At 37.5% G+C, this 14,654-nt stretch overlaps 1 protein-coding gene across 3 annotated transcripts in view; it reads right to left on the bottom strand.

Moving 5' to 3' along the window:
- Positions 1-14,101, bottom strand: part of MNAT1 (MNAT1 component of CDK activating kinase) — a 212,487-nt gene extending 198,386 nt beyond the window's left edge. For all 3 annotated transcript variants that reach the window (XM_036842504.1, XM_036842507.1, XM_036842505.1), the window contains exon 1: positions 13,880-14,101. In XM_036842504.1, coding sequence (XP_036698399.1) covers positions 13,880-13,968 — 89 coding nt within the window. In that variant the 5' untranslated portion in view covers positions 13,969-14,101. The remainder of the gene's footprint in view (positions 1-13,879) is intronic.
- Between the last annotated feature and the right edge of the window lie 553 nt (positions 14,102-14,654).

The following is a 14,654-nucleotide window of genomic DNA, read 5'->3' as shown; positions in this document are numbered from 1 at the left end:
TATTAGTTTTTTAAGGAAACTGCATACTGTTATCCATACTGGCTGTATCAATTTACATTCCTATCAACAATGCAAGAGGGTTCCCTTTTCTCCACACTCTCTGCAGCATCTATTGTTTGTAGATTTTGTGATGATGGCCATTCTGACTGGTGTGAGGTGATATCTCATTGTAGTTTTGATTTGCATTTCTCTAATTATTAGTGATATTGAGCATCTTTTCATATGTTTGTTGGCCATCTGTATCTCCTCTTTGGAGAAATGTCTATTTAGGTCTTCTGCCCATTTTTGGATTGGGTTGTTTGTTTTTTTGATATTGAGCTGTATGAGCAGTTTGTATATTTTGGAGATTAATCCTTTGTCGGTTGCTTCATTTGCAAATATTTTCTCCCATCCTGAGGGTTGTCTTTAGTCTTGTTTATGGTTTACTTTGCTGTGCAAAAGCTTTTAAGTTTCATTAAGTCCCATTTGTTTATTTTTGTTTTTATTTCCATTACTCTAGGAGGTGGGTCAAAAAAGACTGTGCTGTGATTTATGTCAAAGAGTGTTCTTCCTATGTTTTCCTCTAAGAGTTTTGTAGTGTCCAGTCTTACATTTAGGTCTTTAATCTATTTTGAGTTTATTTTTGTGCATGGTGTTAGGGAGTGTTCTAATTTCATTCTTTTACATATAGCTGTCCAGTTTTCCCAGCACCACTTATTGAAGAGGCTGTCTTTGCTCCATTGTATATTGTGGCCTCCTTTGTCATAGATTAGGTGACCATAGGTCTGTGGGTTTATCTCTGAGCTTTCTATCCTGTTCCGTTGATCTATATTTCTGTTTTTGTGCCAGTACCATACTGCCTTGATTACTGTAGCTTTGTAGATAGTCTGAAGTCAGGGAGCCTGGTCCCTCTGGCTCCATTTTTCTTTCTCAAGATTGCTTTGGCTATTCGGGGTCTTCTGTGTCTCCATACAAATTGTGAAATTTTTTGTTCTAGTTCTGTGAAAACTACCATGTGACCCAGCAATCCCACTACTGGGCAGATATACCCAGAGAAAACCATAATTCAAAGACACATGCACTCCAACGTTCATTACAGCACTATTTACAATAGCCAGGACATGGAAACAACCTAAATGTCCATCAAAAGAGGAATGGATAAAGAAGATATGGTACATATATACAATGGAATATTACTCAGCCATAAAAAGGAATGAAATTGGGTCATTTGTAGAGATGTGGATGGACCTAGAGAATGTCATATAGAGTGAAGTAAGTCTGAAAGAGAAAAACAAATATTGTACATTAATGCATATATGTGGAATCTGAAAAAACTGGTATAGATGATCTTATTTACAAAGCAGAAATAGAGACACAGACGTAGAGAACAAACATATGGATACCAAGGGGGAAGGGGGGCAGGTGGGATGAATTGGGGGGGTGGGAGATTGGGATTGACATATATACACTACTGATACTATGTACAAAATAGATAACTAATGAGAACCTACTGTATAGCACAGGGAACTCTACTCAATGCTCTACGGAGACCTAAATGGGAAGGAAATCCAAAAAAGAGGGGATATATGTATACATACAGCTAATTCACTTTGCTGTACAGCAGAAACTAATACAACACTGTAAAGCAACTATACTCCAATAAAAAAATTATTTTAAATAGTTTAACAAATAGCATAAAATCCACTTTCACATCTTAATTACAAAGAATATTTTTATAACTCTAAACTTCCCTTTTCCTCCTTATAAAGAACTGAGAAAAACTAATTTCCATTTAATGACTCAAAAGAAGACCTAAAATACTATAAAATTAATGGGGGCAGTAACCATGACTCCCACACTCACTGTTGTATACTCAGCACAGTGTTCTCCAAAATTGCTTGAGCGCAAGACTCTCTTAGATAGCCAGTATAAAATACAAGTTCCTTCCACCTAGGAAGGCCCAGAAATTTGTATTTTAAATAGGCACCCAAGGTGATTCTTAGGATGAGGCAAGTTTAGGAATCAGTGGCCTGGAAAATGTATTGAGTATATGAGAAAGAATGCAAACTTATATTTATTAGTAAACCAACAACTAATAAACTACAGTTGAGTCTTACTTTTTAATCTTTGAAAATAAGCTTAATACATTTGAAACGTGAAGAAAACCGTTAAGATATCTAGGTTAAATTTTCATTCAGTTATTCTCATTCTATTTACTATCTCAGGGACTAATTGCTAAGTAAACAAGAAGTAAATTGTCAAAAAGATTCCTGAAACTTAACCTAAAAATTGTTATTTTTCTGCATTTAGAATACTGAAAGCAACTCTTTACAGCTGACTACAAAGTAAATACTCTTAAATTTACCTAAATTCTTAAACTTACTTGAACTGTGCCTCATCTAATCCTCACAGCAATGCTGTCAGGTATACGCTACTGGTAAACCTACTCTACAGATGAGAAAACAAAGGCTTAAAGAAAATAGTTTTCCCTAAATCACACAGCTAAGAATAAGTGGAAAACCTAGGATTCAAACTCAGGCAAACTATCATTACACATACGTTAGACATAATATTTTATGCCCACAGCAGAAAAAAAGGCAATGAGTAAATATATTAATTCTGTCTGTTTATCCTTGTATCCCTACAGAAACTAATGTGCTAATGTTTCAAGTTCTTGCAGAATAAAATAATTTGTGTTTTAACAATTAAGTTTGAACATCTAATAAACAGCTTCATATTTATTACCTGCTTGAATCTTATAATACAAATTTGACAATATAACTTCAAAGGAGAGTTGGATATAGATACAAGGGAAAGAGCTCCTAAAGGGTGTCCATCCATGAGGGACCTCCCTGTTGGTCCAGTGGTAAAGAATCTGCCTTCCAATGCAGGGGACACGGGTTCGATCCCTGGTCAGGGAGCTAAGATCCCACATGCCGCAGGGCAACTAAGCCCGCACATCACGACTACAGAGCCCACACGCCCTGGAGCCCTGTGCACCACAACTACAGAGTCCACGTGCTCTGGAGCCCACGCACCACAACCAGAGAGAGAAAACCTGCATACCATAACTAGAGAGAAGCCTGCGCGCTGCAACAAAAAGATCACGCTTGCCGCAACGAAGATCCTGCATGCTACAACAAAGACCCGACGCAGCCAAAAAAAAAAGAAAAAGGGTGTCCATCCATGAAATGAAAGTTCACCTGCAGGCGAAACCTCACAAAAGGTTTCCTCCAAGACAGAAAATGTATGTGTAAATGCATGTGTGTGTATATATATACATATATACATATATGTAGTAAGCTAATCAGCAGATAAAATGAATCTTAAAAAAAGATTCCCAGTATAAAAGAAAAGAATTAGAGAAGAAGAGCCATATGGGGTTAGGGCTATATTTTCACATACAAAGAGAAACATTACAGATAATATTAATTGCTAAATATTTAGTAACCACGGTTTTAAAGAACTAAGACAGTAAGTTACACTCAATAAGAGAAGGAACTGAAATGCAAACACTGCGTCTTCAAGACTCAAATGCACTAATAGTCATTTTTAGTCAAACCAAAAAAATACATATTATAGCCATAAAATAACCAATCCATAGTGATATATTCATATTCTGTAAATAAACTGACCAGCACTCTCTCCCACACTGGAAAAGGAAAATCACTGCTAATAAAAATAACTAAAATTTTTAATATTTTAAGAAGCAGTTTTACTAATGGTATAAGGTCAAAAAAAAAAGACTAAAGCTAATGACTACAGTGATTTTCTAATTAACTGTTAACTAAATTACCCAAATTTTAAGAGACTGAAGGGGGCTAAAAATTATCTGTTCTAAACAAATTAACAAATCAAAGTTAAACAGCTGGCCTAAAACTTGCCAGTCTGTAGCAGAACTAGAACACAGATTTTCTAACTCGTGAGTCAGTGTTCTTTTACCCAATGGATTTGTATTATTAAAATACATGGGACATGAACTCTTATACATGTAGTGAAAGCAAAAACCACTTCCTTCAGGAGAATGGTCTTGAGATATTCATTGTAACTACAATCCACAAGATATGAGATATTAATTCTCCATAGCTGTTCCACAGCATTATATTCTAATCAACTTCAAAACACTCCACTAAAGCAAACAAAGAAGGAGGGGGGGGAGAGAGGGAGAGGGGGAGGGAGAGGGAGAGGGGGAGGGAGAGGGGGAGGGAGAGGGGGAGGGGGAGGGAGAGGGAGAAGAAAAGAATATTTAGGAGAGTTTTAGGGAAGAAGCTGAGGTAGTAAAAAAAAAAATCAGAAACTACAAAAGGAAAGAAATATTAAAGGGGCATAGCAATTACCAATTTTGAGGTAAAGAAAATAAACATGTACACACAGAACTGAGGCTACAGGAAGTAAATGCCTCAACAATAGTAAGGCCAGCTTTTCCTAACAAATATGATGGAGTAACTGATGTCAGACTAGCATTCTCACCATGAGCTACCATAAAACAAACAAAATGTATGAGACAATCATTTACAGGTCTTAGACAATGGGCAACACATAGACTATAATCCCTTAGAAATGGTAAACTAACAAGGTGACCCCTACAATTGCCTCTTCTTTCTACCTGGGAAAAATTTCCATGACCATGGCCCAGCAAGCAAGAATTTAAGAAGGGCACAGTGGTTCTGCTAAGCTGTATAGGCAGAGATCAGACTTCAGTGCAGTTGATATGGTTGAAATCTGCAAGGCAGAGGGTCCAGAAGTCTGTGTAAGAACCCCCGTAAGTCCTTGGCCACAGAACAGACTGCACATATGCAGGGCAAAAACCAATCAAGGCTTAAAAGATAATGGCTGAGAGAGGAAGAGAGTATAGTTAAGGAGTGCTGGGTATACTTTGGGGTTCCCACCAACCAAAGTAGAGAAACCACATTAACACCTTATTAACACCTCAAACATCCAACTGAGATACCAAAAAGGCCTCAACTAAGAGTGAGAACCACATCATATAGTAAGACTTATTCTAGACTCAGCCAAACAAAGCCTAAAATCAAGCCCCAACAAGTTTTTCCAGGAATTGAAAGTTTGGAGGTTGAGTTGCAGTAAAGTAAGGAAACACAATGGGCTCTCTGCAGATCCATCCTAGCAAAGATTAAAACCAAGCCTACAAAGTTCAAGGTAATCAGCCAGTAACTGAAGTATCTACAAGGATTTTAAAAAACAATACTCTACACAGAAAGATAAAATTTGCAATTTCTAGTACCATCTACATGATCCGGTATACAACTGAAAAAAGTACTAAATGTAAAAAAATAAAAGAAAGAAAAATGTGACCCATAGGAAAAAAAAAAAAGAGTAGTCAATAGAAACCAACCCTGGGACTTCCCTGGTGGTCTAGTGGTTGAGACTCCTCACACCCAATGCAGGGGGCCTAGGTTTGATCCCTGGTTGGGGAACTAGATCCCACATGCTGCAACTAAGAGCCTGACTGCCGCAACTAAAGATCCTGCATGCCACAACTAAAGATCCCGCATGCTGCAACTAAGACCCAGCACAGCCGAATAAAGAAATAAAAATTTTAAAAATAAGTGAAACCAACCCTGAGACAGCCAAGATGTTGGATCTAACAGAGTGAAACTTTCAAATCAGCTATTTTAAATGTTTTTAAAGATTTAACACAAAATATGTCCAAAGAATTACATTCGAAGAAGCAAAGGAAAATATGGTCTTAATTAGTGTGCAGATAGGAAATCTAGTAAGAGAAATGAAAACTATAGAAAAGAACAAGATGAAAACCCTAGAACAAAAGTACAATAACAAATGAAAAATCTACCACATGGGCTTAACAGAAGATTGGACATGGCAGATGGGAGTCAGTGAACTTGAATACAGACCAGTAAAAAATATCTAATCTGAAGAACAGACAGGAAAAAAAGATCAAAGAAAAATGAAAAGTACCCCAGCAACTTATAGAACAATACCAAAGAGTCTAACACACATGTACTTGGAGTTCCAAAATAAGAAGAGAGTGAAAATAGTGCAGAAAGAATCACTGAAATTTTCCAAATAGGATGAAAAACATTGACTTAACAGTTCCAAGCTCAGCAAACCTCAACTAGGATGAATACAAAGAAAAGCACACCTAGACTTATAGTCAAACTGCTAGAAACCAAAGATAAAATCTTGAAAGCAGCCCCAAAAGATTTTTATGATAAAGGGGTCCAAGGATATAAGTAACAGCTAACTTCTCATCACAAACAATGGAGATCAGAAAACAACGGAATGGGGAGTTCCTTGGTGGTCTAGTGGTTAGGATTCTGGGCTTTCACTGCCATGGCCCAGGTTCAATCCCTGGTCAGAACTGAGATCCCGCAAGCTGTGCGGTGTGGCCGAAAAAAAAAAAAAGAAAACAATGGAATGATATATTTCAAGTGGTGAAATGACAACCCATAATTTCATATTCAGCAGAAATATCCTTCAAACAGTACGGTGAAATAAAAACACTCACATAAACAAAATCTGGGAGAATTCTTAACCAACAGACCTGTACTACAAGAAATACTAAAGAATGCTCTTCAAGCAGAAAAAAAAATCAATACAACTATAAAATCCGATCCAAAAGAAGGAAGAAAGATACTAAAGATGGTAAATAAGTAGGTGAATACAGAAGACTACATGGGGCTTTCCTGGTGACGCAATGGTTAAGAACCCACCTGCCAATGCAGGGGACACGGGTTCGATCCCTGGTCCGAGAAGATCCGACATGCCGCGGAGCAACTAAGCCTGTGTGCCACAACTACTGAGCCCACGAGCCACAACTACTGAAGCCTGTGCACCTGGAGCCTGTGCTCTGCAGCAAGAGAAGCCACCACAACGAGAAGCCCACGCACCGCAACAAAGACCCAACACAGCCAAAAATTGAAAAATAATAATAATTTTTAAAAAAAGACTACAGCACACTAGGATGGCTATAATCAAAAAGATAAATAATAACAAGTGTTGGCAAAAGATGTAGAGAAACTGGAACCCTTATCCACTGCTGATGGGAATGTAAAATTCTGCAGTCACTTTGGAAAAGTCTTACAATTCCTCAAATGGATAAATATAGAGTTATCATATGATCCAACAGTTATACTCCTAAGTACACACCTGAAACAAAATCATTTGTCACACAAAACTTGTACATGAATGTTCATGGCAGTATTATTCATTATAGCCAAAAAGTGGAAACAACCCAAATATCCATCAACTAATGAATAGACAAATAAAAACTGGTATATCCATACAATGGGATAGTATCCAATAACAAAAAGAAAGAAGCTCTGATACATGCTACAACATGGATGAAACTTATACTAAGTAAAAGCCAGTCACAGAGGACCATATATTATATGATTCCATTTATATGAAATGTCCAGAATAGGCAATCTATATGGACAGAAAGTCAATTAGTGGTTACCTAGGGCTGGGAGACAATAGGACTGGAGGACAGGGCTAAGTAGTAAGGGGTTTCTTTGTGTAGTAACAAAAACATTCTAGAATTAATTGTGGTGATAGATGCATGTCTCTGAGAATATACCAAAAGCCACTGATTCTACCCTCTAAATGAGTGAATTTTATGGTATGTGAATTCTATCTCAATAAAGTTGTTTATTAAAAAGACTATTTTTGGGCTTCCCTGGTGGCGCAGTGGTTGAGAATCTGCTTGCCAACGCATGGGACGCGGGTTCGAGCCCTGATCCGGGAAGATCCCACATGTCGCGGAGCAACTGGGCCCGTGAGCCACAACTACTGAGCCTGCGCGTCTGGAGCTTGTGCTCCGCAACAAGAGAGACCGCGACGGTGAGAGGCCCGCGCACCGCGATGAAGAGTGGCCCCCGCTCGCCGCAACTGGAGAAGGCCCTCAGACAGAAGCAAGGACCCAACACAGCCAAAAATAAATAAATAAACAAATAAATAATTTTTAAAAAAAAAAGACTATTTTTTATTCTCTACATTTCCTTAAAGACAACTGACTGTTTAAAGCAAAAATAACAATATTAAATCATATACAGAAGTTAAAGATAAGACATCATCAGCATACAGGATGAGAGGGGTAAGTAAATGGTATTATATTATTCACATTTGCGAGGTATTGAAACGTAAGGAATTTGTGAGGAAGTGAAAAATGAGAAGTGTCAGATATTGACTCTTAACAGACTTTGATAAAGATGCACATTGTTATACTTAGAGAAATCACTAAAAGAAAATTTAAAAAATAAAATAACAATAAAGAGCTAATAGGCCAATACTTTAAAATATCCAATTAATCCAAAATAAGGCAGGAAAAGGACAAATGGAAAACAAATAGACTTAAACCCAATGATAGCAAAAATTACATTAAATATAAAGGGACTAACACACCAATTAAAAGGCAGCAATGTTGGACCATATAAAAGAGCAAAACCAACTACGTACTGTCTACAAGATATAAGACACACATTGGTTGAAAGCAAAACGACAGAGAAAGGTATATTATCAAACAGGAAGCATAAGAGAACTGACGTAATATCAGACAAAAACTTCAGGACATATTACAAAAGACCAAAAGGAACATTTCATAATGACAAAAGGATAAATTCATCAAGAAGGCATAGCAATTCTGAATATCTATGTACCTAATAAGAGAGTTTCAGGGGCTTCCCTGGTGGCGCAGTGGTTGAGAATCTGCCTGCTAATGCAGGGGACACGAGTTCGAGCCCTGGTCTGGGAAGATCCCACATGCCGCGGAGCAGCTGGGCCCGTGAGCCACAATTACTGAGCCTGCGTGTCTGGAGCCTGTGTTCCACAACAAGAGAGGCCGCGATAGTGAGAGGCCCGCGCACAGCGATGAAGAGTGGCTCCCACTTGCCACAACTAGAGAAAGCCCTCGCACAGAAACGAAGACCCAACATAGCCATAAATTAAAAATAAATAAATAAATAAATAAAAAAAATTAAAAAAAAAAAAAAAAAAAAAGAGAGTTTCAAAATACATGAAGCATGACAGAACTAAAAGGAGAAACTGACAAATCCACAATCCAGTCAGAGTAATTGATAAAATGAGTAGAAAAAATAAATTAGTATGGGGCTTCCCTGGTGGCACAGTGGTTGAGAATCTGCCTGCCAATGCAGGGGACACGGGTTCGATCCCTGGCCCGGGAAGATCCCACATGCCGCAGAGCGACTAGGCCCGTGAGCCACAACCACTGAGCCTGCGCGTCTGGAGCCCATGCTCCACAACAAGAGAGGCCGCGATAGTGAGAGGCCCGCGCACCGCAATGAAGAGTGGCCCCCGCTTGCCGCAACTAGAGAAAGCCCTCACACAGAAACGAAGACCCAACACAGCCAAAAATAAATTAAAATAAATAAATTAATTTTTTTAAATAAATAAATAAATAAATTAGTATGGATGCAGAAGATCTGAGTAACACTATCAACCAAGTTGACCTAATTGACATACGCTATACCCAACAGCTACAGAATACACATTCTTTTCAAATTTACACTGATTGCTCACCAAGACAGACCATATGCTGGACCATAAATAAGTTTTCAGAAAATTTTAAAAGACTGAAATTTAGCAAAGTGCGTTCTCTTACTTCAACAATATTAAATTAGAAATTAACAACAATATATCTGGAAAGTCCCCTTTTTCTAATTCTTCTACCCAGAATGAGTGCCTTTTTCTAATTTTTCTGTCCATTGTTTCCTAGTTCACAAAAAGGTGTTGTATAAGCTCAGCATATTAGTAAAACAAATGAATTAATACCACTTATGAATTATTCTTTCCAACAATAAATAAATTGAACTTTAATCTGATAAACTTCTAAAATTACTAGTAATTTATAGAAAATACAAAGGAACATATTAATACCACAGAGATGCAATCAGCAAAATTCAGACTGGTAACTCTTTAGAACAAACTACTAAGAAACATCAGTAAATGAGAGAGAGAGAGACAGAGGGACAGAGAAAAGAAGATAAAAAAGAGAGAAAGACAAACCTTAAGTACGGCAAAATATTGATTTTTACATATATCAGGATGTGTTTTGTTTATTCTACTTTGTGTCTTATGTGTGTTTAAAATGAAAAAAGGAGATTTAATAAAATCAAATATAGGTAAAGTTTCCAGAGACAAGTGTTGCCAAGGATGGTTGGGATAAAACTTAAATTATTAAAGACTTTAGTTTTAAATTTGTGTCAATCTGAAAAATATTATCCAACTATGTTGGGTAATAGAAAAAGAAAAAATAAAGTTTCTGTATTCCAAAGAAAAAATTAAGTTTTCCCAGCTTCCTTAAAAAAAAAAAAAAAGACTTCAGTTAAATGAGAATTAGATTTAATTGGCTCCATCTAATTCAATATGCCTTCATAATTCTATGAAAGAATACTATGAAAGGCCCATTTCTTAACATAGGTGGCCCTGATAAACAAAGAAAAACAATGATCCTTTTCTGTAGTTAAGACAAAGTTCATCATTGAATTGGAAAAAAAAAGCAAAAATAGAATCCAATCTTCTTTGGATGTGCATGCAATCAATTCATTTGGGTGTTTGCTGGATAGATTTGATACATAAGGGAACACACTTCCTCAATTGCTAGCAGTTAAGGGAGAAAAGTATTTTCATAATGTTTCACCTCTTTTCTCCTTTCTGCTCCTGTATTTTCTCTCATAAATAGTATTGCTAAATAATCTTTCCATAATCCCACACTTCTTATCTTTCGTGAAGCACTATTCCTACTCACTTTATCACTTGCTTCCTAAAATGCCTTTGTTACTTGAGGACACACAAAATAAAGTGAGTAAAATCATGTGACCCTGTAATCCTTGTCTCACGGTATTCACACTCTTGTGTATAAATACCCTCCCACCTTATAACAGGATTGTTCAGTGCTAACAAATAAAATACAGCAGAAGCAATGATAACGTAACTTTTCTGATTAGATGATGAGAGGCTCTGCAGCTTCTGGTTCTCTCTCATCACTAATTCTGGGAAAAGCCATGTCATGAGCAGTCCTATGGAGGGTCCACAGGGAGGAACTGAAGCTACCAAGAGCCACATGAGTGACCTTGGAAACAGATACTCCAGTCCCAGACAACAGCTTGAGCGAACCTCATGAAAGACACTGAGCCAGAATCACTCAGCTGAACCACTCTCATACTCCTGACCCTCAGAAACTATGTAAGATAATAAATATTTATTGTTTTAAGGTACTAAGTTTTGGGGTAATTCATTACACAGCAATAGATAACTAATGCAAACAGCAATGCTAAATAATAATACCTCCTCCTTTCAGACTAACAACTGTATTATAAAAATGCCCAAGTTCAATCTAATGAAATACATTCTGTACAAATTCAACGTACTATCAAATCAAAAGTATTTCACATCAAAATCCATAATGTTTCATTATCTATCAGAAGAGCAAGATTAAAAAAATAATAATGCCCAATATCAGCAAAGATGTTTAGCAACAGAAATTACCATAAATAGTTGTTGGGAGCACAATCAATACAATCTTTTTTGATAACAACTGAGCAATGTTCATCAAAATTTAAAAGTCACATACAATTCTACTACTAGGCATTTACAGTTACCCCCGGTTTGCCTGTTTATCTTACAATACACTTGCATAAGTGCTCAGAGAGAGAGAGAGAGAGAGAAGCTCCAGTGAAAACCTGGAAATCTAAAGATTCATCAAAAAACTTTTGGTTAAATCAGTTATAGTATAACTGAACAGTGGACTATCAACCAACTGTTAAAGAGGAAGACATGTACATACCAATTTAGAAAAGATACCCAAGATATACATTATGAAAAAAAGTAAGGATATATATAATCCCATTTCCATGAGAGAACATGATAACGAGTTCATATTAAGAAAATCATCACAAAAGGGTCATTATAATTAAAACTATACTTTCACATTTTACAGTCTCTTAAATTTATTTAAAGATAACCGTTGTTGAGCAAGTCTTTCATAGCAGGCCAAACAGATCCTGTTTAAATTTTATTTCTGCTTAGCATCCATACCATGCACAAATATGATAGCCAACGTATACCGAACAAATACTATGTGAAAGAAACTCTGTTAAGCACCTCCAAATATGATGTTTACATATATTGTTTAATCCTCAAACACTGTAATATATATGGTGCTATTATCTCTATTGTACAGGTAAGAACAATGACGCAAGAGGAGTTAGGAATTTGCCCAAAGCCACAGAGCCTATAAGAGTACAAAGAATTCAAAATCAGAAGTTTGTTCTCTTAGCCAATACCATATAATCTTTTATTCAGTTTGTTCGTATTTCAAGTCAAAAAAGGGCTGTAAAACATGGTTTTTATCTAACAGGTTAGCAAATAAACCAAAATCAATGCAACACGAGAATGACTTAGATAATTGTTAACTCTTATGAAAAAACAGAAAAGACTATGGATACGACAAAAGCAATTTCTAATTAAAAATAAATATTTTATAATTGTCTAATAAAAACGCAATTTATCTTACTAAAATCACATAATCTTCCCTGATTGGCTAATTACTACTAGGTAGAAATTTCTTCCAGTAAATTACATTTAGTTAGTATCCTTCCAAAAAAGCAAATTCCCTTTCCCTGAGCACCAACTGTAACAAATCTGATACCAGAAAATGAAGAGAAACTGAGCAAAATCTCTCTAAAAACCTAATAGTCTTTACACAGCGTTTGTCTCGTTTCCCTTTTTCAATCTACTTGATTATTTTCACCTTACTTCTAATCTTAACCCATTCAATCACAGCTCTACTGTATTTCCTTTGCTGGATGAAGCAAAGGAAAATAAAGATTAATTCGAAAAAGGGACCAATCCAGTAAGTTACTAAACCCCACTATAATCATTATAACTACAATTAACCATGCAATTTATGCTTACCCAAAGGTCTTGTCTACCACATTGTAGATTATCCATCATTTTTTATCTCTAAGAAACCTCAAAGAAACTACAGGAATATATGTTCACCTTACATCCCAAAGTGCTTTATAGAAACCACCTCTACTGAACCACATTTGACCATAAAAGTGTGGCAAGAAACACTCTGACCAGTTCCTACACCTACTCTTCAAAATATTCAACCTCCCTTCCTCCCCTATCCCCCCAAAATTGGCGTTCTAGAGTCAGACATTCTGTGTTCCAGTTCTAGCAGGGCCCACTAAATAAGAGACGTGGAGCAGTCTCTGTTTCCTTCCTTGTAAAATGGGAATGGTACTAGTACCTACTTCATGGGACTGTTGTGAGAATGAAATAAGATAACTCATGGTAAAGAGCTTAGAACAGTGCCTGGCATGTAATGTGCACTCAATAAATGCCAGCCATTACTGGTATCTCCAAAATTAACTGCCTAAAATCTAAATTTTCTCTTTTAGAGATGAGAATCTAACCAGACTCCATCAGGACAGTGGGCATACCGACGGGGTTTCAAATTAACTAACGCAATAAATAGCAGCAGTATATAAACACAGTAATTTTATTTTCATAGCACTTTCGCTCTTTTTAATAAAAACATTTTGCGTGAAATTAAGCACTCCGATCCCCACGCTTTTAACCAGCGAGACGTCTGGAACCCTGCTGACAACACAGCCTGTAAATACAGTCGAGGTTTTCATCACCTAAGAAGGGTGAAACCTGACAAACTGCTGGTTACCACATCAGCGAACCTGCAGTCCAAACCAGGCCAGAGCGGCTCAGGGCTAGCGCTAGTCTGTTTACAGAAACAACGTTCCCTTTTCCCATTTTCCTCCTCAGGGTCGAAACTAACGACGCCCTTTTCTCCCCTGAGCCGAGGTCAAACATCTCCCAGCTCTTTCGAGAGCTCCCACCCTGTGCGTCTTCCCCCCATAAATCCCACTCTCCCCCAACTCACAGAGTGTGTCCGCACACATTCACCATCAGCTTCAACGAAGGGTTCCGGTATTTGGTGGTCTTACACCGGGGACAGCCCTGATCGTCCATGGCGCCTTCTTTCCTGTGGACTCTCCTGGACCCCTGCTTCAGTCGCAGCCACAGCCACAGCCACCTCCAAGCCCCCTCAGACCCGAGGCCAAACGGATTCCTACCAACAGGCACTTGGCTGGGACGGTCCTTTGCGAATGAGCACCGGCCCGGGGGCGAGGCATTTCAGCACAAAGGTTCCGGCAGCAAGTTTTCCGGTCCTGCAGCTAGGGCTCGGTGTCAGCTTCCGCAGGCCAGCGCAAAGCCTTAGATTTAGGGGAGGGCTCTTAAAAAGGCAAATTGTACGTAAAGCCTCATCTCTATGCACCTGGCTGTATTTTTCAGGGAACTGTGTCACAATTAGGAACAGAGATTCCATCTTGTTTTGTCTGGAAACATTTCCATTGTATCAAAGATTTATGCCTGGTGTACATATTCAATAATTCACACCAGTACTTTCTTTTGAACAACTTGATAGCCTGTGTTTTATACTTCTCCATTACACTTGCACAGTCGTGCAATCACAGAAAATAATATGCATTCGCAGATATGAAGTTTGGAACAGTTATTTAGAATGAAAGTCTCTGCACCGACCCTAAATATTACAGATTCTCACTAAATGTCAAAATAGTTCTATAAATAATATCTGGCATCTGTAGAGAACCACTTACCTCAAGATGGTCAGGCATGCTTAACAGTTTCGGCTG

The sequence above is a fragment of the Balaenoptera musculus genome, chromosome 2 (assembly GCF_009873245.2).
Source record: "Balaenoptera musculus isolate JJ_BM4_2016_0621 chromosome 2, mBalMus1.pri.v3, whole genome shotgun sequence".
In the NCBI taxonomy this organism is placed as follows: Eukaryota; Metazoa; Chordata; class Mammalia; order Artiodactyla; family Balaenopteridae; genus Balaenoptera; species Balaenoptera musculus.
Note: the sequence above shows the minus strand (reverse complement) of the source record. Positions and strands in the feature narration are given on the sequence as shown.